At 37.0% G+C, this 24,663-nt stretch overlaps 1 protein-coding gene across 1 annotated transcript in view; it reads left to right on the forward strand.

Moving 5' to 3' along the window:
- Window positions 1-24,663, forward strand: part of ADAMTS20 (ADAM metallopeptidase with thrombospondin type 1 motif 20) — a 195,495-nt gene that overhangs the window by 147,345 nt on the left and 23,487 nt on the right. The window contains 6 exon segments of the mRNA XM_047742257.1: window positions 4,079-4,279; window positions 4,865-4,994; window positions 5,206-5,300; window positions 5,386-5,480; window positions 5,997-6,130; window positions 11,179-11,270. Of these exon segments, the coding sequence (XP_047598213.1) occupies window positions 4,079-4,279; window positions 4,865-4,994; window positions 5,206-5,300; window positions 5,386-5,480; window positions 5,997-6,130; window positions 11,179-11,270 (747 nt within the window).

Here is a 24,663-nt window from a genome sequence, read left to right on the forward strand (position 1 = left end):
ACCACTGACAGGTGGATGGTGCAGAGACAGTAATAGAAACGTGTGTGTTAAACTCTAGTTCAGTTCTGAAGCGTCAGCTGGGGCAAGTGTGAAATCAATGAGCAGAACAGTTTGGCAGACTGGCCCTGAGGAGTTGCCTGCTTTTTAAAAACAGCTGTTTTGATGTATAACTGACAAACAATACACCACATATATTGAAAGTGTATATATAACTTGCTAAGTTTTGATGGGTGCGTATACCTATAAAACCATTTCTATATTCAAAATCAAGAGCATCTCCATCACCCCCAAATGTTTCCTTGTGCCACCTTATACTTCCTTCCCCTCTCCCTCCTAACTATAGGTAAGCTAATCTGTTTGCTATGTGAGGGACCCCTCCCTATATTATGCACTTTCTGGAGTTTGCATAAATGAAATCACACAGTATGTACTATTTTTTGTCTGATTGGTTTTTTTTTGAAGATTTTATTTATTTATTTGCGAGAAAGAGAAAGAGAGCCTGAGCAGGGTGAGGGGCAGAGGAGAAGCAGATTCCCTGCCAAGCAGGGTGCCCAATGTAGGGCTTGGTCCCCCACCTCTGGAATCATGACCTGAGCTGAAGACAGACACTTGACCGACTAGCCACTCAGGTGGCTCCTAATTATTTTGATGAGTTTAAGTATTTTGAGATTCAGTCAGGTTGCAGTATGTATCATTAGCTTATTCCTTTGATTATTAAATAATATTTCAGTATATGGATAGCTTCCAGTCCACTAATCTTCTGTGATGTCTGATTTGCCATTAATTCCCATCCTCTCTAATTTTCTTAATCTCAGACAGTGTAATATTTATCTTTAGAAGTTTTTGATTTCAGTTTTTTTTAGTTCTTTCATGTCTCTACTTTTTGAATATACTACAATTAGTAATAACTTTTTAATGTCCTTCTCTGCTAATTCTAACATCTATGTATGTGCATTTATAATTGAGAGAATTATAGTGTGCTCTCAAGTTTGTGCAACCATTATATCACCATGATGGTTTGTACAACCATTACATCACCATGATCTGATGCTAGAACATTTTATCACCTCAAGAAGAAACTCCATACACATGAGTAGTCAGTCACTCCTTATTGCCTTCTTCCCCTGAGCCCCAGACAACCACTTAACCTTTATTACGCGTCTGTGGATATTCCTGCTGTGGGCATTTCATATAAACTGGATCATACAATATGTGGTCTCCTGTATATGGCTTCTTTCACTTAACATGTTATTTTTAATGTTCATCCATGATGTAGTATAGAACCATCATTCATTTCTTTATGGATGAATACTATTCCGTTTTAGAGATATGCCACATTTTGTTTATCCATCAGTTGATGGATATTTGGGTTGATTGGCTTTCTGACTATTCTGAATAATGTTGCTAAGAACATTTGTGTACAAGTTTTATTATGAATATTTTCATTTCTCTTGGGCAAATACCTGGAAGTAAAATTTCTGAGTATTATGGGAACTGTTTAATTTTTTGAGGAAATTCAAAACTGTTTTCCACAGTTGTTTCACCATTTTGCAATCCTACCTATTTTACGTACTCCTGAAATAAGTCTTATTTGGTCATGGTAAGTAACCCTTTTTGTTTGTTTCTGGAAGTTTTTGATAGTGTTTTGTCGAGGATTTTTATATTTACATTCATAAGAGTTTTCTTTTCTTGTAACATCTTTGCCTAGTTTTGGTATGAGGGATATAATGGCCTTGTAGGATGAATTAGGAAGTGTCCCTTACTCTTCTTTCTTTTGGAAGAAATTTAAAAAGGTTAATGCTAATTCCTATTCAAACATTTGATGGAATTTACCAACAAAGGCTGTGGTCCTGGGCTTTTCTTTGTGTGAAGTTTTTTTGATTATTAATTCAATCTCTTGGTTCCAGTTCTGTTCTTTCTCTCTCCATACCAGAATGTATTGTTGTTGCTGTTTGCTTGTTTGGTGAGTTTTTTTTAAACTCACTGTAAAGTCTGTATCCTTTGTCACATATAGTCACCAAAGTTTTGCTTGATTAATATAATTGTGAGCTAATAATTCAATACCGATTTCCTTAGCTACCTAGAAACAATCTCCAACCTTTGCCAAGAAGCTCTGTAAATGGAGGCACCTTTAACACTCAGCCAGGGAGTTGACAACTCTTCCATAAGCTTAATGTCCTGCTTTTGTTCATAGCTTAGATGTCAGTCAGAGATGAGAGTGAGGCCCTTCCCAGGTGCTTCCTGCGCATGTGTGAAGTCCTGGACTTGTGCACAACCTTATGCATGTCCACAGACTTTTAGTTCCTATGAATATATTGGAGCTTTTCAAAGCTGTTACAGACATTTCCCAGATTTTCCTTTTAAGCTTTTTTGACTATCCTATTTTTTGCTCCATCTGTTATCCCTGCTCTGGAGGCTGCAAAGTTAAACAGTAGCCTTTAATTGGGTTCAACAAACACCCCTAGGGAAAAGGCTTTTAGCACTGGTGCAAGCAAGCTCTAAGTCAAGTCGAATAAAGACAGCCTTGCAAGTGGGATCTTCTAAAAAAACTACCAAACAGTTCAAATTATGATAATTCTATGGGAAGGAGGCTTTGAAGGATGTCCAACCCAGTTCCACGTCTCTTGTGGTGGCCAGGCTGCTGGTTTTCACCATGTTTGCAGGACTATTCATTTTGAAGGCTACTGTGGAGCTAGAGAGGGGAGAATGGGTATAGGGTAAGTCAAAACACCACAAAGTCCCCTCTTCATCCTGAGATTTAGCCTTATTTCTTGAATAAATGCTTCCTGGTTTGCTGCAAGCCTTCAGTTAATTTTCAAGGCTCTGGGAAAGTTAAATCTGACAAATTTTGCCAGTTTCCTCATTGCTTTTGTAGAGGACAGAATTTTCACTTGTTCTTACTTAGTTGTTTTCACTCACCCTCTTGGTCTGTGTTGATAGGTGAATTTTTCTTCTCATTATAGGTTATATTTTCCTGCTTCTTTGCATGCCAGTTAATTGCATGTTAGACATGAATTTTACCTTTTTTGGCTATTGGATATTTTTTATTCCTATGTATACATTATGAGCTTCATTCTAGAATGAAGTTATTTTGTGTGGAAACAGTGTAATCCTTTCTTGTCTTACTCTTAAGATTTGTTAGGCCAGACCAGTACATTATTTGGTCTGAGGTTAATTATTTCCCCTCTACTCTGTCAAGACCCCTTTGAGTACTCTACCTATTATCCCATGTATATGAAGTTTTCTAGTCTGACTGGAGGGAACAGGCACTCTCTTTAGTCCCATGTGAGTACCAGATACAGTAAGTTCTACCTTTCGGTTGGTTCATTCTTTGGCCTCACTTGGTGTCTTCACGTATGTGTGTACACTGGTCAGAACTCTGCTGTCCCCTTGTGTTTCTAGCAGACTAGAGCAGTTATAGGATCACTCTTTTATTTCCATCTCCCAGGTATCACTTCATTGCCTAATGTCCAGTGTCTGAAAAGTCATTGTTTGTTATATTTTTTCCAGATGTTTTTATTGCTTCAGGTTAGAAGGCAACTTATTTCTTGTCACTCATTATTGCTGGAAGCAAAAATCTGTTTGCCCTTTTTTGGATCTTTATGTCTACATCACTTATTTATTTTAGTCAAGTGGTATTATACATCACATTATAGGTTTTAAGATAAATGTATGCTAACTTATATATAGTTGCTAGTAAGTTAAGGCTAATAACTATTCTTTATTTCAGGTAAGAACTCCTAATATGTTCCATTTCTCTGAAGTTATGCCTACTGGGAGATAAGGCTTCATCCAATTAAACTGTTCTTAGCAGTGTAATGGAAAACAGAACCAAAAAACATAGGCACTACAAATAGACAGTCAAGCATAAATCTGCATCCTTTCCATTTATTGGCTCAACTCTGGAAATGTTACCTAATGTCTCTGAACATTTGTTTATTCATCTGCAAATTAAGCTAATAAATAAGATTATTGTGCGGAGTCTATAGCTTAGTATATATTAAGCACCTGGCAAGTAGTAGGCCCTAGTTAAGTTTAAAGACATCTTTTTCTCCCCTTATAATGGTGTATTTTCCAGTGTGCAGGTAACTGTGGATTTAGTTACCGACAAAGGATTACATATTGCGTTGCAATCTGGCCTACTGAGAAATATAAGCTTCATCAACTTTGGCCTATAGACTATCGAGAATGTCCTGTGCTGCCTTCCCCTCAGGTTTACAAATGCAATTTTAGGAGCTGTTTGCATGTGGCCACTTGGAAAGTGGGGAAATGGAGCAAGGTCAGTATGTAATTATGAACTGAAAGCCTTTTGAATGAGCTTTTCTAGGTGTAGGATACCTGGTAATCTGCTGTCTAACTAGATCTCAGAGCTGTCTCCTTCCCCTTTTGTCTATAAAAACCACTATCAGTTACTTGTATAAATACTTATTTTTTTATGCTTGCTATAATCTGCTTATAAGCAGGGACTGTAACTAATGACATATTTCTGTTCCTCTGAGAGTCTTGCACAGTGCCTTGCATTTTGAGTAGATGCTTAAGAACTATTTATTGGTTAATTAAAGAAGTAAATCTGATGTGTGAGTAATGAAAGTCGTTGGCACTATATTCCATTTCCAATTTGATAGAAAGCAAGTGAATATTGCTTTGCAATCTTAGCATATAATAATGAGAAAAGCTCTGTAGTCTTAACAATTAATCAACAATTATTAATTAATGCATTAATAATCATGATTATTAATTAATAATAATTAATGCATATGAAGGGATACCTTCAGTCAGTTAAGTATCTACCTTCGGCTCAGGTCATGATCTCAGTATCCTTTTATCCATTATATATTTCACTGCCAAACTGTACTCTTCACAGTGCTCAGTAACTTGTGGAGCTGGGACAATGGAGAGAAGAGTAGAATGCATGGCTGAAAGTGGTTTGTCCAGTAACTTATGTTTAAAGCGTTTAAAACCAGATGCTCAAAAGAAATGTTACATCAATGACTGTAAGTAATAGACTTTAAAAATCTACTTAATACCTAAGTGTTCCTTGGTAGTTTTAATTAAAAATTTGAAAGTATTTGTAGCAGTCATACATTCCACAAAACAAGATGTTTGTTTTTTCAAAGTATATTAATATTTGTGTGATTGAGCTAAATCCATGATCTGTTTGTAATTTGTTCATTGTCGATAAGTTGTATTCACTTGTCCTTGAAGGTAAAACATTTACAAGCTGCAAAGAAATCCAAGTAAAAAAAAACATTACCAAGGACGGTGACTATTACCTTAACATTAATGGAAGAATAATAAAGGTATTTTGAAAACAGTTTGCATTTGATTTTAACATTGGCTGTTGACTGGAAAAAGCTTTTCTAAATGTTTGCATTTTCCCTTTAGATCTATTGTGCAGACATGTACTTGGTGAACCCCAAGGAATATATAACATTGGCCAAAGGTGAAGAAGACAACTTTTCTGAAGTGTATGGTGTTAGGTATGAGATTTTTTGGTTTATCTGTGCATTTTTATGTTCTATCAAGAGAATTACAACTTCCAGCTTTCAGAGTGACCCTTGAGTATCTCATAAGTGGGACAAGTAATTTAGGAGCAGGTGGATATAGTAGGACCTAAGCCAGGCATTGTCCATGCCTGTTGAATACTGAAGACTTGAGTATTAACATGTGCTCAGAGATTGACTAAGAAGAATACTGAGGGTGAGCTGTGGAACAATAGAGAAGAGTTTAAGAGCTAGGTGTATTTTAATAGAAATGAAATTAATACCAGTAATAAAAACTAGGAGAACTATAGTGAATTATTTTCCATAAACCATTCTTGAATGTCCCATTGAGAACTATATATTAATCTTGAGTGACTTTAACTTCTTTCTCATTTAACTTACTGACACTAAAATACTGAAGAGTATATCTTCCCATTTCTGAAGTTTACTATTTATCTACATGATGGGGGAATTACTGCATCTAATACTAAAAATACTCTAATGTTGTTTCAGACTACAAAATCCATATGAATGCCCTTTTAATGGAAGTAGAAGGCAAGACTGTGCTTGTAAAAATGACTACCTGGCTGCTGGATACACTGTTTTCAGCAAAATAAGAATTGATCTCAATTCCATGCAAATTAAAAGTAAGTGCCAGGACACCTGGGTGTTTCAGTCGTTAAGTGTCTGCCTTCAGCTCGGGTCATGATTCCAGGGTTCTGGGATCGAGTCCCACATCGGGCTCCTTGCTCAGTGGGAGCCTGCTTCTCCCTCTGAATGCCATTCTCCCTGCTTGTTCTCTCTCTCTCTGAGAAATACAATCTTTAAAAAGAAAAAATAAAAGTAAGTACCAAATCTCTAAAACAGAAAGTCTGTATTTGCTAAAGACATTCTAATAATATTCTGACATATGTGATAGCCAGGGTATAGAGAAGAGCCTAACATTGTGCAATAATTACTTAATTTTTTAAAAAGATCTTAATAAGTACATAATTCCTTTGCAATAGCATGAGCCATGGGGACCCTTAATAAAAATGTAGTCGTAAAAACAGTGATAAGATGCTGCCCTTCTAAGATATAAGCCTCTACCTTAAAATCCCCAGTTACATTAGGGATGAGGAAGTTAATATCCTCAACATAATTGTATAAGCCTTTTGCAGGGCTTAAGGTAATAATTACCATTAATTTCTGCTCATAATTTGTCAAGTATTTTTTCATAAATTGTCTCATTTGATCTTTTTTATAACTCCGTACTAGTTAAGGCAGAATTGCCTCACACTGTTGCTAGTGATGAAATTCAGATGTACTTAGAAAGTTAAGTGATTTGTCTGAATTCATACAGTTAGTAATTGGTGTTGAGGGATAAAGTCCCACCCACAGATCCCAGCTTCTGTACCTGCTGCCTTTCTAGGAAGTAATTCAGAGATTTAGTAAAATCAAAACATATTTACAGAACCTAATATACACTGAACATGAGGCAGCCTTCCATCCTAGAACTTGCATACCTATAGGAAAAGGGAAAGAAGTTCATTTTGGAAGCAGACACTGTAAATTCCAATTGAATCACCAGTACCTAGCATGGTGCATAGACTATAAAAAGAAACAAAAAAAATTATTGAGACCTAGAATGCATGAGTACCTAATCTCTACATCACAGTCACTTGATGATGAGTTATTATTTACTGAACACCCACTGTTACTGCACTGAGGAAGCATTTTACTATTATGTTTACGACTCTGGAGTTAGACTGTCTGGGAGTAAATTCTTTGCATCCATTTACCAGTTGCGTGACCTTGGAAATATCTCTTTAAGCCCAAATTTCCTCCTCTGTAAAAGGTGCCTCTCAGGTGTTTTTCCTTTCTTCTTTGTTTCCTTTTTTTTCTTTTTTTCCTTTTTGGTGAGGATTAAAAGATAATACTTGTAACATACCTAGTAAGTGCCTTGCATATAGGAAATGTTCAGTAAATGCTGGTTGTTATTTAATACTGTATGTTGTAATATTGCTAAGTACATAGGGGGAACTTGGTAACTTATTTGCTGTTTATTAAGCTGTTATATACTGTTATTTTATCAAACAACTCTGCCATTTGCCAGGCATTTGGCTGGGCCCTGAGAATACAATGTCAACTCAATACAATACAATACATTTTCAACTCCCTGATCGCTCTTTTCTTTCTCCAGTTTGGATGGCGAAAACCCAGTCCTGATTAAACATTTCCCCTGTGCTCCAGTTGCAACATGCAACATGAGTGTGACCCCCTATATACTGCCCTTCTGACTGATCCCCCCTTAAATGCATGACTACTAAGCTACATGCTGTGTAAGTAATCCTATTGCCCTTCCCTAGTTCATTTCCACCCCCACTCCCTTAAATGCCTAACTAACATCTTCTCCTTTAGTTTCAAATTTCTAAAATTTCCAACACTTCCACTTTATCTACTCATTGCTGATGATCTTGCTTCCTATCTCATGAGAAAATAAAAACTACTGGAAGAGCTTTTCCACAACCCACCACATCACCCCATTTACAAGCTTCCCAAACTTTTACCTATATAATTTTCCTTCTCTCCTGCTTACTGTGGGTGAACTATTCCCACTCCCACCTAAGGCAGCCCTCTCTTGTGCTTCAGTTTCATCACTTTGTACCTATTCAAGAACATTTCCTCAGCAAACTTTCCCTTCCCTCTTAAATTACTGATTCTACCTCCATTTCTCGAAATCCAGTGACAAGTTCTTGGTTTTCATCTTACTTGATTCCTGTCCTGGTCTCTTTCTCCTGCTTTCTCATGGTTTCTCAGCTTGACTGGTTCCTCTTCATCTTCCCTAACACTGAATGTTGAAGAGCTTTAGGACACGATCATCCCTTTGGGAATCTCATTCTACTTACAGATTTCAAATGATGTATCCAAATAGATATCTCCAATTTGGACTATTACTCTAAACTCCAATATCTAGCTCTTGACTCAGCAAATCCACATGAAAGTTTCATTCGCATATCAAATTCAATATATCCCCAACTACTTTCAGTATTTCTTCCCATAGCCTCTCTTCCTATACTCCAGCCAAAATCTAGCAACATCTTAGCTCCTCCATTTCTCTCACACCAACATGCAGTCCATCATCAAATTCTGTGAGGTGAAGCTCTAACATACATGTTACTGTGGACTAAATCATGTCTCCCAACATTCATATGATAAAGCCCTAATCTCCAATGTGATGATATTTGGTTATGGGGAGATAATTAAGTTTAGTTATGATCATGAAGGTGGGACCCTCATGATGGGATTAATGCCCTTGTAAAAAGAGGAAAAGACACTAGAGCTCTCTCTGCCAAAAGAGGACACAGTGAGGAGGATGGCCATCTGCAAGCCAGGAAGAGGACCCTCACCAGAACATGACCATACTGACCCAATGATCTCCCCCTTCCAGCCTCCAGATGTTAGAGAAATGTATGTTAATTAAGCCCCAGCTCATGGTGGTTTGTTGGGGCAGCCTAAGCTATCAGATATCTAAATATCTAAAAATATCTAAAGGTGATATCAAATATCACTTTCTCACTACCTCATTGCTACCACCTTCATCTGAGTCCACACCATTTCCCCCTGGATTATTATGCCTACTAAAATTGTAGTATTCCTACAATTCAGTATTGTAACATTCTCCACTCCTAAAATCCTTTCTCTCCTTCTTTTAACTGTTTTTTTTTTCGTTTTTTTTTTTTTTTTTTTTTGCTATAACAAATACCACCCCTACTATAATGTAATATTTGCTTTATTGCCTGTCTCACTCTGGTAAGATTCAGATTCCATCACCCTCTCCTCCTTCCACTGATGTGTTCTTAGAGTACTTAAAATAATATTGTATTCACAATAGATTCTAAATAAATATTTGTTGAGTAAAAAGTCTTTAACTTTCCTTAAGAAACTGTCTTGAGGAAATCTTGAAGACAAATCTGAATTAACTGAAGTAGAAAAAAGGAGTTTCAGGAGAAGGGACCAGCATGAACAGAAGCCTGGAAAGGTGAATCATCTTGGTTCCATTAAAAAATAAAAAGTCCATTTTTCTCTAAACATAAATTAAATGAAGGTTGCGAGATAACAGCTTGTTAGAGAAGTTCCCAGAGAGCAGATCATTAAGAACAATGTGTACTAACTACACAGTTGATTTTATAAGTTATGAGAACCACTGGGGGAAAGTTTCAGCAGGGGAAGGACCAGACTTGGTATCCATGAAAGTAGTTAAGAAGCTAATATAATAATCCAGATAGAAAATGATGTGGCCTTAAAATAGGGGTATGGTTCAGAATAGGGAGAATATTAAAGAGGTACACTCTGTAGGGTTTCAGACAGAAGGAACATGGGGATTAGCAACATAGAATATTTGGAAAGTTTTCCAAAATAACAGGGCAGATGGTGACATAGTTCAGTGAGATGAGAAATAAAGCAGAGGAAATAAGTCTGGAGAAAAAGATAATGCATTTAGTTTGGGGGTGTTGAGTTAGAGCTATCTGTGGGTTATCCAGGTAATGATGGGGGAGATAGTAGCAAAGGATGCTTGATTTGAAATTTGTGTCTGCTCTGCCTTAACCTAATCCATAAGTTCCAGTGGAAGCAGTGATGTGTGGATACTTGTTTAACAACCAGCATTTAACAACCAGGAAACAAAGTCTGACTTATAGCATTTACCAATGTCCTTGGTTATATATATCCCCACCATGCCAACTTCAAGCTACAAACACGAGCTTATTGTACATGATGTTGAAAGAGATACACCCAACTGGTTCTCAGGATTTGGTACAAGCTGACCCTGGCACATAACTGAAAGCCTCCTAGTCTTGAAAACATGTCCTTGGTGATATGATATTTCTAGGAATGCTACCTTTGAAGATTACCCGTAGGGAACTGGTGTCATCATGGAGGCATGCAGTGATCTTTCAGTCTTGTTGAAAGGTGAAGTGATTTGAAACAACATTAGTGGAGGTGAGAGCCCCTGACTAGAAGACTGTTGGTTAGAATATTATTTGATTCAAGCATGAATAAGTGAATGGACCAGTTGACTTTTAGGGTTCTTTCCAACCTTTGAGCCCATGTCTCTATTTTTGATACTTCATATAGAATCTCCAGCATTATTGCCAATCGGGAAATTTTGCTAATGATGTTGGCAAAAGTAAGGTTCAAAAGAAAATAATAATATAATGCAGTAATATTAGAAATCAAAATAGCAAATATTTTAGTTGGATGCTTTTGTTTTTGAGTTGCCTTAATGAATTCATATATATATATATATATATATATATATATATCACATATATGGTCTATAAGCACTCATGTGTGGCTTTGTCATGATGTATTAACCTTCAATGTTTTTCCTTCTATAATTTGCTCCTGACCCCACTTTACTTTAGATATTCCCTATAATGTAAAATATAACAACGCATTTAGTTTCATAAAACCTCAATTAATTTATACATGTACCTGCAATTTATAGGGCAACTTTTGAGATAAACATTTTTGTATTAAAAATTATTTATCAAAAACCTGATGTGTACTATAATTACCTAGCATATTCACTTAAAAATTAGAATTAATTATATAAATATATTTAAGAATATAATATGAAGACTGTATGTTTTGCAGTGAAGATTGGAAAATATGCAACTCTTCAGAGCTAAAAAGTTTCATTTATTTTTTTTAGCCACAGATCTTCTTTTTGCCCAAACAATATTTGGAAAAGCAGTGCCATTTGCCACAGCTGGAGATTGCTATAGTGCTGCCAGATGCCCACAGGTATTTCATATTTGTTTATTTTTCCCTCACTGTGAAAAAAAAATGGATGCTGTTTCTCTGAATTTTCTTGACCAGAATATTGCAAAAAGCATAAGTAAATAGAAAAATGTAAATTTCCTATATGGAATTTTATGTCAAAGATTATAGATAAATTTGGGGGGAAAAACATCTCTGCCAATTTTAGGTTTGTTTGAAAGGTGCAATAACACAGATTGCAATTTGTTCAGAGCCTATTTTTCCTTCCATCACGCATTTTCATTTTTAATCTTTCCAGCTGGTCCCTGGAAACAAATGGTTGTAAATAACAAAGTGAAGGAATGGATCACAAGCATGTGGCCTCCATACACTGCTGCTAGCATTGGTTATATTAGCTGTCTGGGTCCGTACCAGTGCCAGAATAACTTTTATTTGTGAAATAGTGTGTTTCCATGACTTTGCTCCTGTTTTATTTTATTTTCAGAGTTCTCTGCACACACCCTTTATGCCATCTCTGTGATTTCCAGTATAGAGTATGCTTTCTAGGAGAAATTTACTCTCATCAAGAGATTTTATAAAGTCTATGTGAACATTAGCATTATAAGATGGAGACATGTAAGCTAGATTAATATAGCATGGTTAGGAAGATTCATCACTAATTGAAAAAAATCATGCGCAAGAAGTAATAATTGTAATATTGATATTTTCAAGAGAAGTAGCTGATGGTTTGCCAGAGCCCTCTCTTGGGATTTCCCGTTCACTATTTTCATCATATGACAGAGAAATTATGCTTATGTCAAAAAGAGAGGGCATTTTCTATACTATACAAAGATACTTAAAGGAGACCAAATGCATTAGAGCTATGGGCTCAAATAAATAAGAAAAAAATTAACTGAAATGAATTTATAAATTTTAGGTCCAGAAATGCAAATAGAAGCTGGTGATGTCATATGAAAAAGACCTCGGTATTTTATTCAACCATCATGAGTTCAATATGACTCATGTAGATTATGCAGTAATTTCTAAACCACCCCATATAATCATAAAGTACCTAAACATGATATTAACACCAAAAGATTTTAAATTTCTGTTTGAAAAAGGTAAATTTTTAATCTATATAGGAGTAGGAGGCAAAAAAGGGGGGGGGAAGAGCATTTAAATCATGTCACACAAGGAAAATGAAGGTAGCTAGGAAAAGAATGTGAAGCTATGGTAACTATCTTTAAATATTTAAAGAGCTCGATGAAAGAGGAATGAGGTCAGTGTGTTATTCCAGGAGGCATTAATAGAGTAACAGATTCCAACTCAAGATAAAGAAGGTTTCTGACAGGGGAGAGTTGTCCAGTAAAAGATCCCCCAGATGTGGAACCCAAATAAATCACTAATTTTTGCCTGTAGTTTTTATAAATTGGTCTTGTATCCTGCAACCCTGTTTAACTCATTTATTAGCTATAATAGTTTTTTTACGGGATTCTTTGGGACTTTCTATATACACTGTGATGTCATCTACAAATAAACATAGTTTTACTTCCTCCTTGGCAATATGGATGCTGTTTATTTCTTCATCTTGCCTCATTACCCTGTCTAAAACTTCTAGAGCAATGTTAAATAAAAGTGATGAAAGAAAAAAAAAGTGATGAGAGTAGATACACTTGTCTTATTCCTGATTTTAGGGGGAAAGCATTCAGTCCATCATTAAGTGTGTTAGCTGTTAATGTGTTATAGATGCCTTAGTCAAGTTAAGGAAGTGCTCTTCTAGTCCTAATTTAAGTGGTTTTATCATGAAAGGGTGTTGGTTTTTGAAATGTTTCTGCATGTGCTGAGGTGATCCTGAGGCTCTTGTCCATTACTGTAGTGATACGGTGTATCACACTGGTTGACTATTGTATGTTGAAACAACCTTGCATTCCTAGGAGAAATCCCATTTGGCCAGGTAGTATCATTCTTTTTATATGTTGCTAGATTTGACTTGATTTGTTAGGAATTTCTCATCTGTTTTCATAAGAGATAACGGACCTAATCATTTTCTTGTGAGGTCCTTATTCCAGTTTTGATATCAGGGAAATACTAGCCTTGTAAAGTGAATTGGGAAGTATTCCCTCCTCTTTTACTTTCTTGGAAGAGTTTGTGAAGAATTAATTCTTCTTTTTCTTTTTATCAAATTTTAATTCCAGTATAGTTAACTTACAGTGTTATTTTTCAGGTGTACAATATAGTGATTCAACAATTCTATACATTACCCAGTGCTCATCATGAGAAATGTTTTCTTAATCCCCATCATCTATTTCACCCATTCTCCCCACCGACCTCCCCTCTGGTAAACATCAGTTTGTTCTCTATAGTTAAAAGCCTCTTTTTCTGTGGGTCTCTTTTTTCCTTTGTGTCTTAAATTCCACAGATGCATAAAATCATATTAATTTCTTTCTGACTTATTTCACTCATCATTATACTCTCTGGATCTATCCATGTTGTTGTAAATGACAAGTGTTCATTCTTTTTTATGGCTGCGTAATATTCCATGGCGTTATATGTTTATGTACATGACTTCCTCTTGATCCATTCATCTCATTGTTAGCCCCAGGGTTACAAGGCAAAGAAAAATTTCCTTCCATCACTGGAAAATAGCTTCCAAAATTTTAAAGAAAGAAAAACTTATATATATACAAAAATAAGGGTTAAACATGATGAAGGGATGGAATATGACTGTAAAGATGAAAATTAAAAAAAAAATACTAAAAAAGCAATTGATAATATAAGTTGGTTGGAAAAAGAAGGAAAAAGGAAGTGGAGAGAATTTGCTTGGCTGGAGACCAGAACAAAGCCCTGTCCTAGATTAAGGGTATATTTTGATCTATTAGAAGAAATTGTATCCCAAATTTTTCTAGAAGAAAAAACCCTATAGTATACAAAAAATAAAATTAGATACAATGAAGTCATAAAATATGAGTATAATAAAAATATAAATAAAATAAAAATATGACTATAATAAATATGACTGTAATATAATATGACTATAATAGTCATAAATATGACTATAATAATGAAGGTGTAAAAAGATTTTTTTTAGAAAGGTATTGTCAAGTTAAACCAGTTAAAAAATGTTAAAAGAAGAAAGAGGAAAAGTTAAGAAAAATTAGAATAAGAAAAAATAAAATAAAAAAAATTAATTAACTTTGCAAGACTAAAGAATCATGGGGAAGAAGCCATGAATTTCATGCTTTGCTTTCTCCTCCTCTGGAATTCCACTGTTCTCCTTGATCAGTGAGCTTGGTCTTGGCTGGATTTCTTGCTGGTCTTCTGGGGGAGGGGCCTGTTGTAGTGATTCTCAAATGTCTTTGCCCAAGGCAGAATTGCACCCCACCCTTGCCTGGGGCAGGGCTAAGTAATCTGCTCAGGTTCTCTCTGGGGAGCTTTTGTTCCCTGAATGCTTTCCATAGAGCTCTGGAGGATGGGAATGATAATGGAAGTCTCCCAATCTCCAGCCCGGGAGGAGCCCAGACCTCGGAGAGTGGCACGCCTCAGTGTGCCTTTGGAGAAAAGGGCTCAATCACTTCTGTCTCCCTGGTCTCCAGCCATGCTCTGAGCTCACCTGGCCTGTGACCAAGTATTTCTGTCTCTGGCACACAGCCCCATTTGGAGTTTCCAAATCCAGCAGATTCCTGCCTCCAGAGAAGGAAGGTGAGTCTCTCCGGATCTGCCACTTGTGGGGTCTCTGCTTGAAGAGCAGTGGCCTAACTGTGCCTCAGATCATGGTTTAAGGTAACCTTGAGCTGAGAGCTCAGTCCTCCACTCCATCTCTGTAGCTGGGGTCTCCACCCTGATGCCTGTGAGCTTTGCTACACTCAGACACCCCTGATCCTTCTGTGACCCCATGGGACCTGAGAACACACTGTCCCCACGAGAGGTCAAACTCGCTTAGCCTCTGGAGCAATGTTCCTCGGTGGAGCAGACTTTTAAAAAGTTCGAATGTTGTGCTTCATTGGTCCACCACTTGCTGGGAGCTGACTCCCCCTGCCCCCCGCCGTGGTCTATCTTCCCATCACTTTGGATGCACTTCTCCACATCTCCTACCTTTCAGAAAGTGGTTGATTTTCTGTTTCTAGAATTGCTGCTCTTCTCTTCGATCTCCTGTTGGGTTTGTAGGTGTTCTGAATGGTTTGATAACTGTCTAGCAAAACTCCTGAGACCTGATGTCATCTCAGTCTGCTACTCCTCCACCATCTTCTCTCTCTCCAGCTATCCATTCATCTCTTGATGAACATTTGGGCTGCTTCCATAATTTAGCTATCGTAAATAATTCTACAATAAACATAGGGGTGCATGTATCCCTTTGAATTAATGTTTTAGTATTTTAGGGATAAAAACCCACTAATGTGATTACTGGATCATGTGGTGGTTCTTTTTTTAATTTTTTGAGGAACCTCCATATTGTTTTCCATAATGGTTGAACCAGTTTGACTTTTTGCCAGCAGTGCACAAGGGTTCCTTTCTCTCCACGTCCTCACCAACACCTCTTGCTTCTTTTGTTGTTGATCTTAGCTATTCTGAAAGGTATGAGGTGATATGTCATTATGGTTTTGATTTGCATTTCCCTGATGATGAGTGATGATTAGCATCTTTTCATGTGTCTGTTGGCCATCTATACCTCTTCTTTGGAGAAATGTCTGTTCATGTCTTCTGCCCATTTTGTAGTTGGATTATTTGGAGTTCTTGGTGTTGCGTTATATGTTCTCTCTCTCTCTCTCTTTTTTTTAAGAATTTATTTATTTGAAATTTAGAAAGAGAATGAGCAGAGGGGAGGGGCAGAGGAGATGGAGAAGCAGACTCCCCACTGAGCAGGAAGCCAGATGCAGAACTCAATCCCAGGATCCTGGCGTCATGACCTGAGCCAAAGGCAGACACTTAACTGACTGAGCCACCCAGGTGCCCTATATAAGGTTTTTTTTTCTTTTTTTTTTTTTTTTTTTTAAGATTTGGATACTAACCCTTTATCAGATACATCATTTGCAATTACCTTCTCCAATTCAGTAGGTTGCCTTTTAGTTTTCTTCACTGTTTCCTATGCTGTGCAGAATCTTTTTATTTTGATATAGTCCCAATAGCTTATTTTTGCTTTTTTTTTTCCTCTTGGCTTAGGAGACATATCTAGAAAAATGTTGCTATGGCCAGTGTCAGAGAAACTACTGTCTAGGCTCTCTTCAAGGATTTTTATTGTTTCAGGTCTCACATTTAGGTAATTAATCCATTTTTAGTTTATTTTCATGAATGGTGCAAGAAAGTGGTCCCGCTTCACTCTTTTTTGCACGTAGCTGTCCTGTTTCCCCAATACCATTTTTTGAAGAGACTGTCTTTTTTCCCATTGAATATCCATTCCTCCTCTGTCAAAGATTAATTGAACATATAATCTTGGGTTCATTTCTGAATGAATTGGGTTTTCTGTTTTGTTCTAGTGATCTATGTATTTTTTGTGTCAGTATCATACTGTTATGACTCCTACAGCTTTATGATATAACTTAAAGTCTAGAATTGTGATACCTCCAGTTCTGTTTCTCTTTTTCAAGATTGCTTTGGCTATTCAAGATTATTTATTTATTTATTTATTTGACAGATAGAGATCACAAGTAGGCAGAGAGGCAGGCAGAGAGAGAGGAGGAAGTAGGCTCCCTGCTGAGCAGAGAGCCTGATGTGGGGCTAGATCCCAGGACCCTAGGATCATGACCTGAGCCGAAGGCAGAGGCTTTAACCCACTGAGCCACCCCAGTGCCCCTGCTTTGGCTATTCAAAATTTCTTGTGGTTTCATACAAATTTTAAGATTGTTTGCTCTAGTTCTGTGAAAAATACTGTTGGTATTTTGATAGGGATTGCATTAGATCTATAGATGGCTTTGGTTAGTATAGACATTTTTTTTCCAATTTTAAGGTATTTAATTTTCCAATAGCAAGACATCCATATTAACCACATAATAAGTACTCACATTTGTTTACTAGTCCACTGCATTTTTGTAATTATAGAAAAAAATGTTATCCATAAAGACTCACAAATGAATCTAGACCACTGTGTTTTACTCTATTTCACTATAGAAATGGAAAATGTATAAAATTATACTTTAGGTTTTCAAATTCCAATACCAAACACAAAGCAGTATTGTTTATGAAAAGCCATAAAGAAATAATTTTATAAGTGGATGGATGTGCAATTTTATGTTGCTCTAAAATGCTATGACCAAGACTACAAGCCCTGTGGAAATCTACTTTATTAGACTTCCTTTACAGCAGAATAAACAAAATCTTATCAGGTGTCAAATATCACCAAATCCAATTTCGTTAGAAAATAATGAAACAGAGAAATTCAAGTTGAATTGAAAATGAGTGTAGAACCAGCCTCCCACCCTTCCAAGATGTGAATCACTTGCAGGGCAGCTGGGATATTAAGGTAATTAGGAGCTCAGTGAAAATGATACCCATGACTAAGCATGGTATTTATATTTATACACAGATACATCTAATCAAGCAGATCAAAAACACACTAACAAAACCATTTAAATCTCACCAGGTCGTCTAAAATTCCATGGCAGTTATTTAAATTAAGTTCTCCTAGTCATAGCTATGGTAAATAGTCATTTGTAATTGGGATAATGATAAGATTTACAGTAAATAACCATGTAATTTTTGTAGGTATAATAGTTAACTTTTATTGAGTATTCACTAGCTAATTAATCCTCACAACAATTTTGTAAAGTAGGTTATTTCCATCCCCATTTTACAGACTTAATTTTATAAACATATATTTTTATCCCCAGGGGTACAGGTCTGTGAATTGCCAGGTTTACACACTTCACAGCACTCACCATAGCACATACCCTCCCCAATATCCATAACCCCACCCTCCCTCTCCCAACCCCCCTCCCCCCATCAACCCTCAATTTGTTTTGTGAGATTAAGAGTCACTTATGGTTTGTCTCCCACCCAATCCCATCTTGTTTCATTTATTCTTCTCCTACCCCCTCAACCCCCCATGTTGCATCTCCTCTCCCTCATATCAGGGAGATCATATGATAGTTGTCTTTCTCCGATTGACTTATTTCGCTAAGCATGATACCCTCTAGTTCCATCCACTTCATCGCAAATGGCAAGATTTCATTTCTTTTGATGGCTGCATAGTATTCCATTGTGTATATATACCACATCTTCTTTATCCATTCATCTGTTGATGGACATCTAGGTTCTTTCCATAGTTTGGCTATTGTAGACATTGCTGCTATAAACATTCGGGTGCACGTGCCCCTTCGGATCACTACCTTTGTACCTTTAGGGTAAATACCCAGCAGGGCAATTGCTGGGTCATAGGGTAGTTCTATTTTCAACATTTTGAGGAACCTCCATGCTGTTTTCCAGAGTGGTTGCACCAGCTTGCATTCCTACCAACAGTGTAGGAGGGTTCCCCTTTCTCCGCATCCTCGCCAGCATCTGTCATTTCCTGACTTGTTCATTTTAGCCATTCTGACTGGTGTGAGGTGATATCTCATTGTGGTTTTGATTTGTATTTCCCTGATGCCGAGTGATATGGAGCACTTTTTCATGTGTCTGTTGGCCATCTGGATGTCTTCTTTGGAGAAATGTTGGTTCAGTCCTCTGCCCATTTCTTGATTGGATTATTTGTTCTTTGGGTGTTGAGTTTGCTAAGTTCTTTATAGATTTTGGACACTAGCCTTTATCTGATCTGTCATTTGCAAATATCTTCTCCCATTCTGTCAGTTGTCTTTTGGTTTTGTTCACTGTTTGCTTTGCTGTGCAAAAGCTTTTGATCTTGATAAAATCCCAATAGCTCATTTTTGCCCTTGCTTCCCTTGCCTTTGGCAATGTTCCTAGGAAGATGTTGCTGCGGCTGAGGTAGAAGAGGTTGCTGCCTGTGTTCTCCTCAAGGATTTTGATGGATTCCTTTCTCACATTGAGGTCCTTCATCCATTTTGAGTCTATTTTCGTGTGTGGTGTAAGGAAATGGTCCAATTTCATTTTTCTGCATGTGGCCGTCCAATTTTCCCAACACCATTTATTGAAGAGGCTGTCTTTTTTCCATTGGACATTCTTTCCTGTTTTGTCGAAGATGAGTTGACCATAGAGTTGAGGGTCTATTTCTGGGCTCTCTCTTCTGTTCCATTGATCTGTGTGTCTGTTTTTGTGCCAGTACCATGCTGTCTTGATGAAGACATGTCTTTGTAATAGAGCTTGAAGTGTGGAATTGTGATGCCACCAACTTTGGCATTCTTTTTCAATATTCCTTTGGCTATTCGAGGTCTTTTCTGGTTCCATATAAATTTTAGGATTATTTGTTCCATTTCTTTGAAAAAAATGGATGGTACTTTGATAGGAATTGCATTAAATGTGTAGATTGCTTTAGGTAGCATAGACATTTTCACCATATTTATTCTTCCAATCCAGGAGCATGGAACATTTTTCCATTTCTTTGTGTCTTCCTCCATTTCTTTCATGAGTATAGTTTTCTGTGTATAGATTCTTAGCCTCTTTGGTTAGGTTTATTCCTAGGTATCTTATAGTTTTGGGTGCAATTGTAAATGGGATGGACTCCTTAATTTCTCTTTCTTCTGTCTTGTTGCTGCTGTAGAGAAAGAAGTCTGGCCAGGGGTTTATCAATATTATTAATTCTTTCAAAGATCTAGCTCCTAGTTTCATTGATTTGTTCTACTGTTTTTTTTTTTTTTGTTTCTATTTCATTGATTTCTGCTCTGATCTTTATGATTTCTCTTCTCCTGCTGGGTTTAGGCTTTCTTTCTTGTTCTTTCTCCAGCTCCTTTAGGTGTAGGGTTAGGTTGTGTACCAGAGACCTTTCTTGTTTCTTGAGAAAGGCTTGTACCGCTATATATTTTCCTCTCAGGACTGCCTTTGTTGTGTCCCACAGATTTTGAACCATTGTGTTTTCATTATTATTTGTTTCCATGAATTTTTTCAATTCTTCTTTAATTTCCTGGTTGACCCATTCATTCTTTAGAAGGATGCTGTTTAGTCTCCATGTATTTGGGTTCTTTCCAAATTTCCTCTTGTGATTGAGTTCTAGCTTCAGAGCATTGTGGTCTGAAAATATGCAGGGAATGATTCCAATCTTTTGATAATGGTTGAGACCTGATTTAGGACCGAGAATGTGATCTATTCTGGAGAATGTTCCATGTGCACTAGAGAAGAATGTGTATTCTGTTGCTTTGGGATGAAATGTTCTGAATATATCTGTGATGTCCATCTGGTCCAGTGTGTCATTTAAGGCCTTGATTTCCTTGTTGATCTTTTGCTTGGATGATCTGTCCATTTCAGTGAGGGGAGTGTTAAAGTCCCGTACTATTAGTGTATTATTGTCGATGTGTTTCTTTGATTTTGTTATTAATTGGTTTATATAGTTGGCTGCTCCCACGTTAGGGGCATAGATATTTAAAATTGTTAGATCTTCTTGTTGCACAGTTCCTTTGAGTATGATATAGTGTCCTTCCTCATCTCTTATTATAGTCTTTGGCTTAAAATCTAATTGATCTGATATAAGGAATGCCACTCCTGCTTTCTTCTGATGTCCATTAGCATGGTAAATTCTTTTCCACCCCCTCACTTTAAATCTGGAGGTGTCTTCGGGTTTAAGATGAGTTTCTTGTAGGCAACATATAGATGGGTTTTGTTTTTTTATCCATTCTGATACCCTGTGTCTTTTGATTGGGGCATTTAGCCCATTAACATTCAGGGTAAGTATTGAGAGAGATGAATTTAGTGCCATTGTATTGCCTGTAAGGTGACTGTTATTGTATATTGTCTCTGTTTCTTTCTGATCTACTACTTTTAGGGTCTCTCTTTGCTTAGAGGACCCCTTTCAATATTTCCTGTAGAGCTGGTTTGGTATTTGCAAATTCTTTCAGTTTTTGTTTGTCCTGGAAGCTTTTAATCTCTCCTTCTATTTTCAATGATAGCCTAGCTGGATATAGTATTCTTGGCTGTATGTTTTTCTTGTTTAGGGCTCTGAATATATCATGCCAGCTCTTTCTGGCTTGCCAGGTCTCTGTGGATCAGTCTGCTGCCAATCTAATATTTTTACCATTGTATGTTACAGACTTCTTTTCCCGGGCTGCTTTCAGGATCTTCTCTTTGTTACTAAGACTTGTAAATTTTACTATTAGGTGACGGGGTGTGGACCTATTCTTATTGATTTTGAGGGGGGTTCTCTGAACCTCTTGGATTTTGATGCTTGTTCCCTTTGCCATATTGGGGAAATTCTCTCCAATAATTCTCTCCAACATACCTTCTGCTCCCCTCTCTGTTTCCTCTTCTTCTGGAATCCCAATTATTCTAATGTTGTTTTGTCTTATGGTGTCACTTATCTCTCGAATTCTCCCCTCGTGGTCCAGTAGCTGTTTGTCCCTCTTTTGCTCAGCTTCTTTATTCTCTGTCATTTGGTCTTCTATATCGCTAATTCTTTCTTCTGCCTCATTTATCCTAGCAGTGAGAGCCTCCATTTTTGATTGCACCTCATTAATAGCTTTTTTGATTTCAACTTGGTTAGATTTTAGTTCTTTTATTTCTTCAGAAAGGGCTTTTATATCTCCCGAGAGGGTTTCTCTAATATCTTCCATGCCTTTTTCGAGCCCAGCTAGAACCTTGAGAATCGTCATTCTGAACTCTAGATCTGACATATTACCAATGTCTGTATTGATTAGGTCCCTAGCCTTTGGTACTGCCTCTTGTTCTTTTTTTTGTGGTGAATTTTTCCGCCTTGTCATTTTGTCCAGATAAGAGTATATGAAGGAGCAAGTAAAATACTAAAAGGGTGGCAACAACCCCAGGAAAATATGCTTTAGCCAAATCAGAAGAGATCCCAAATCGTGAGGGGGGAGAAAGGGGATAAAAAGAGGTTCAGTAAGAAAAAAAAAAAAAGAAAGAAAGAAACAATTAAAAAAAGAAAACCAATAAAGAAAAAATATAAGAAGGAAATATATATATATATATGATAAACTAGTTAAAAAACGTTAAAAAAGAAAAGGGTAAAAGTTAAAAAATTTAGCAGAAGAAGAGGAAAAAAAATTGAAAAAGAAAAAAAAATTAAATTAACTGCAAGGCTAAAGAATCATGGGGAGAAAGCCATGAGTTCCGTGCTTTGCTTTCTCCTCCTCTGGAATTCCGCTGCTCTCCTTGGTATTGAAACTGCACTCCTTGGTAGGTGAACTTGGTCCTGTCTGGGTTTCTTGTTGATCTTCTGGGGGAGGGGCCTGCTGTAGTGATTCTCAAGCGTCTTAGCCCCAGGCGGAGTTGCACCGCCCTTACCAGGGGCCGGGCTGAGTAATCCGCTCAGGTTTGCTTTCGGGAGCTTTTGTTCCCTGAGCGCTTTCTGTAGAGTTCCGGAGGACGGGAATGAAGATGGCTGCCTCCCGGTCTCTGGCCCGGAGGAGCCGAGAGCCCGGGGCCCCACTCCTCAGTGCGCCCTCAGAGAACAGCACCGAATTACTCCCGTCACCCTGGCCTCCAGCCGCGCTCCGAGCTGACCGAGACTGCGACCGGTTCAAGGTAACCCCGAGCTTAGAGCTTCTCCTCGGCTCTGTCTCTTTCGCCAGCTTCCCCATTCTAATACCTGCAAGCTCTGCGACACTCACACACCCCTGTTCCTTCTGTGACTCTGCGGGACCTGAGGCCACGCTGACCCCGTGTGGGCTTCACCCTGGTTAAGCCTCTGGAGCGATGTCCCTCAGTGGAACAGACTTTTAAAAGTCCTGATTTTGTGCTCCGTTGCTCCGCCCCTTGCCGGGAGCCGGCCCCTCTCCCTGCGGTTTATCTTCCCATTGCTTTGGATTCACTTCTCCGCCAGTCCTACCTTTCAGAAAGTGGTTGATTTTCTGTTTCTAGAATTGCTGTTCTTCTTCTCTTCGATCTCCCGTTGGATTTGTAGGTGTTTGCAATCTTTAGATGAGCTATCTAGCTGGTCTCCTGCTACCTGAAGTAGTCTCAGCCTGCTACTTCTCCGCCATCTTGACTCCTCCTCTCTTTTGTTGTTTTTGATCCTCCATTTCTTCTTTACTGCTTTCTTTTCTTATCAACTGTTTTTGAGTATAGCATTTTAATTTCCTTAATAATTTTTTCATTATATTTTTAAAATTTCATTAAATTAAGAAAGGATTTTCATTAATTGCTTTCTTAATTGCTGCTTGAGAGTTTACAACATATCTCTTAACTTATCAGAATTGGTTTCAGATTTATACTACCTAATTCTAGTGAAATAGAGAAACTTCTTTATGTGCTCTATTTCCTGTTCCTTTTGTGGTGTATGTTTGTCATATAATCTACATATGTAGCAAACCCACAATACATTTTGTAATAATTTTATGGTTTTTAGAAAATAGGAGAGAAATAATGAGAAATTATGTATTTATAGGTTTTTATTTGAACTTTTACAGTTAGCATTTCTAGGTTTCTTTTCTTCCTGTGGTTTTGAGTTATTGGCTGGTGTCATTTCCTTACTCCCAAACAGCTTTGCTTCCATCTGCCTTCCATTTTTGTCATTATTATCAAATATACTACATTTCTAAACATTACAGTTCATTAATATAATCATTTACTTATTGGCTTATACAATTGTTTTAAAATAAGTTATGGAAAGCAAGGAAATGTGGAACTACAGCATCTTTTGTAATTATCTACAAAATTACCTTTATAAATACTATTTGGTAGTTTTGTATTAATATCTGGTATTACTTGATTTCATGAAAAAATCATTATGTACTTTCCTCTCAGGACCACCTTTGCTGTGTCCCCAAAATTTTGAAAAGTTATGTTTTCATTTTTATTTGTTTCCATGAATTTTTTCAATCTTTCTTTAATTTCCTGGTTGACCTATTGGTATTACTTGATTTCAGCTTGAAGAACTTCCTTTAACATATCTTATAAAACGGGACCATTAATAAACAAATCTTGTTTTGTTTATTTGGAAATGTCTTCATTCTTGAAAAATCAATTTGCTTGTTATAAAATTCTCAACTTATAGTTTTCATTTTTCAGTACTTTAAATATGTCATCCTGTTGTCTTCTGGATTTTAGAAAAAACATGGAAGTCAGCTATTTATCTTATTGGGTTCTTATGTATGTGGTCATTTATCTCTTGATACTTTCAGATTTTCTTTGTCTTTGACTTTCATCATCTTTAGTATCACATATTTGGATGTGGATCTCTGTGTATCTGCCAAACTTAAAATCTATTGAGTTTCTTAGAAGTGTAGATTAATGCATTTCACCAAATTTGGAAATTTTTCAGGTATTATTTATTTAAACATATCCTCTACTCCTTTCTCCTTTCCTTCTGGTACTCCCATTATGCATACATTGGTGCATTTAGTGGTGTACTCTTGTTTCTCTGAGGCTCTGTTCATTTTTCTTCTTTTTT

Source organism: Lutra lutra, chromosome 8 (genome assembly GCF_902655055.1).
Source record: "Lutra lutra chromosome 8, mLutLut1.2, whole genome shotgun sequence".
In the NCBI taxonomy this organism is placed as follows: Eukaryota; Metazoa; Chordata; class Mammalia; order Carnivora; family Mustelidae; genus Lutra; species Lutra lutra.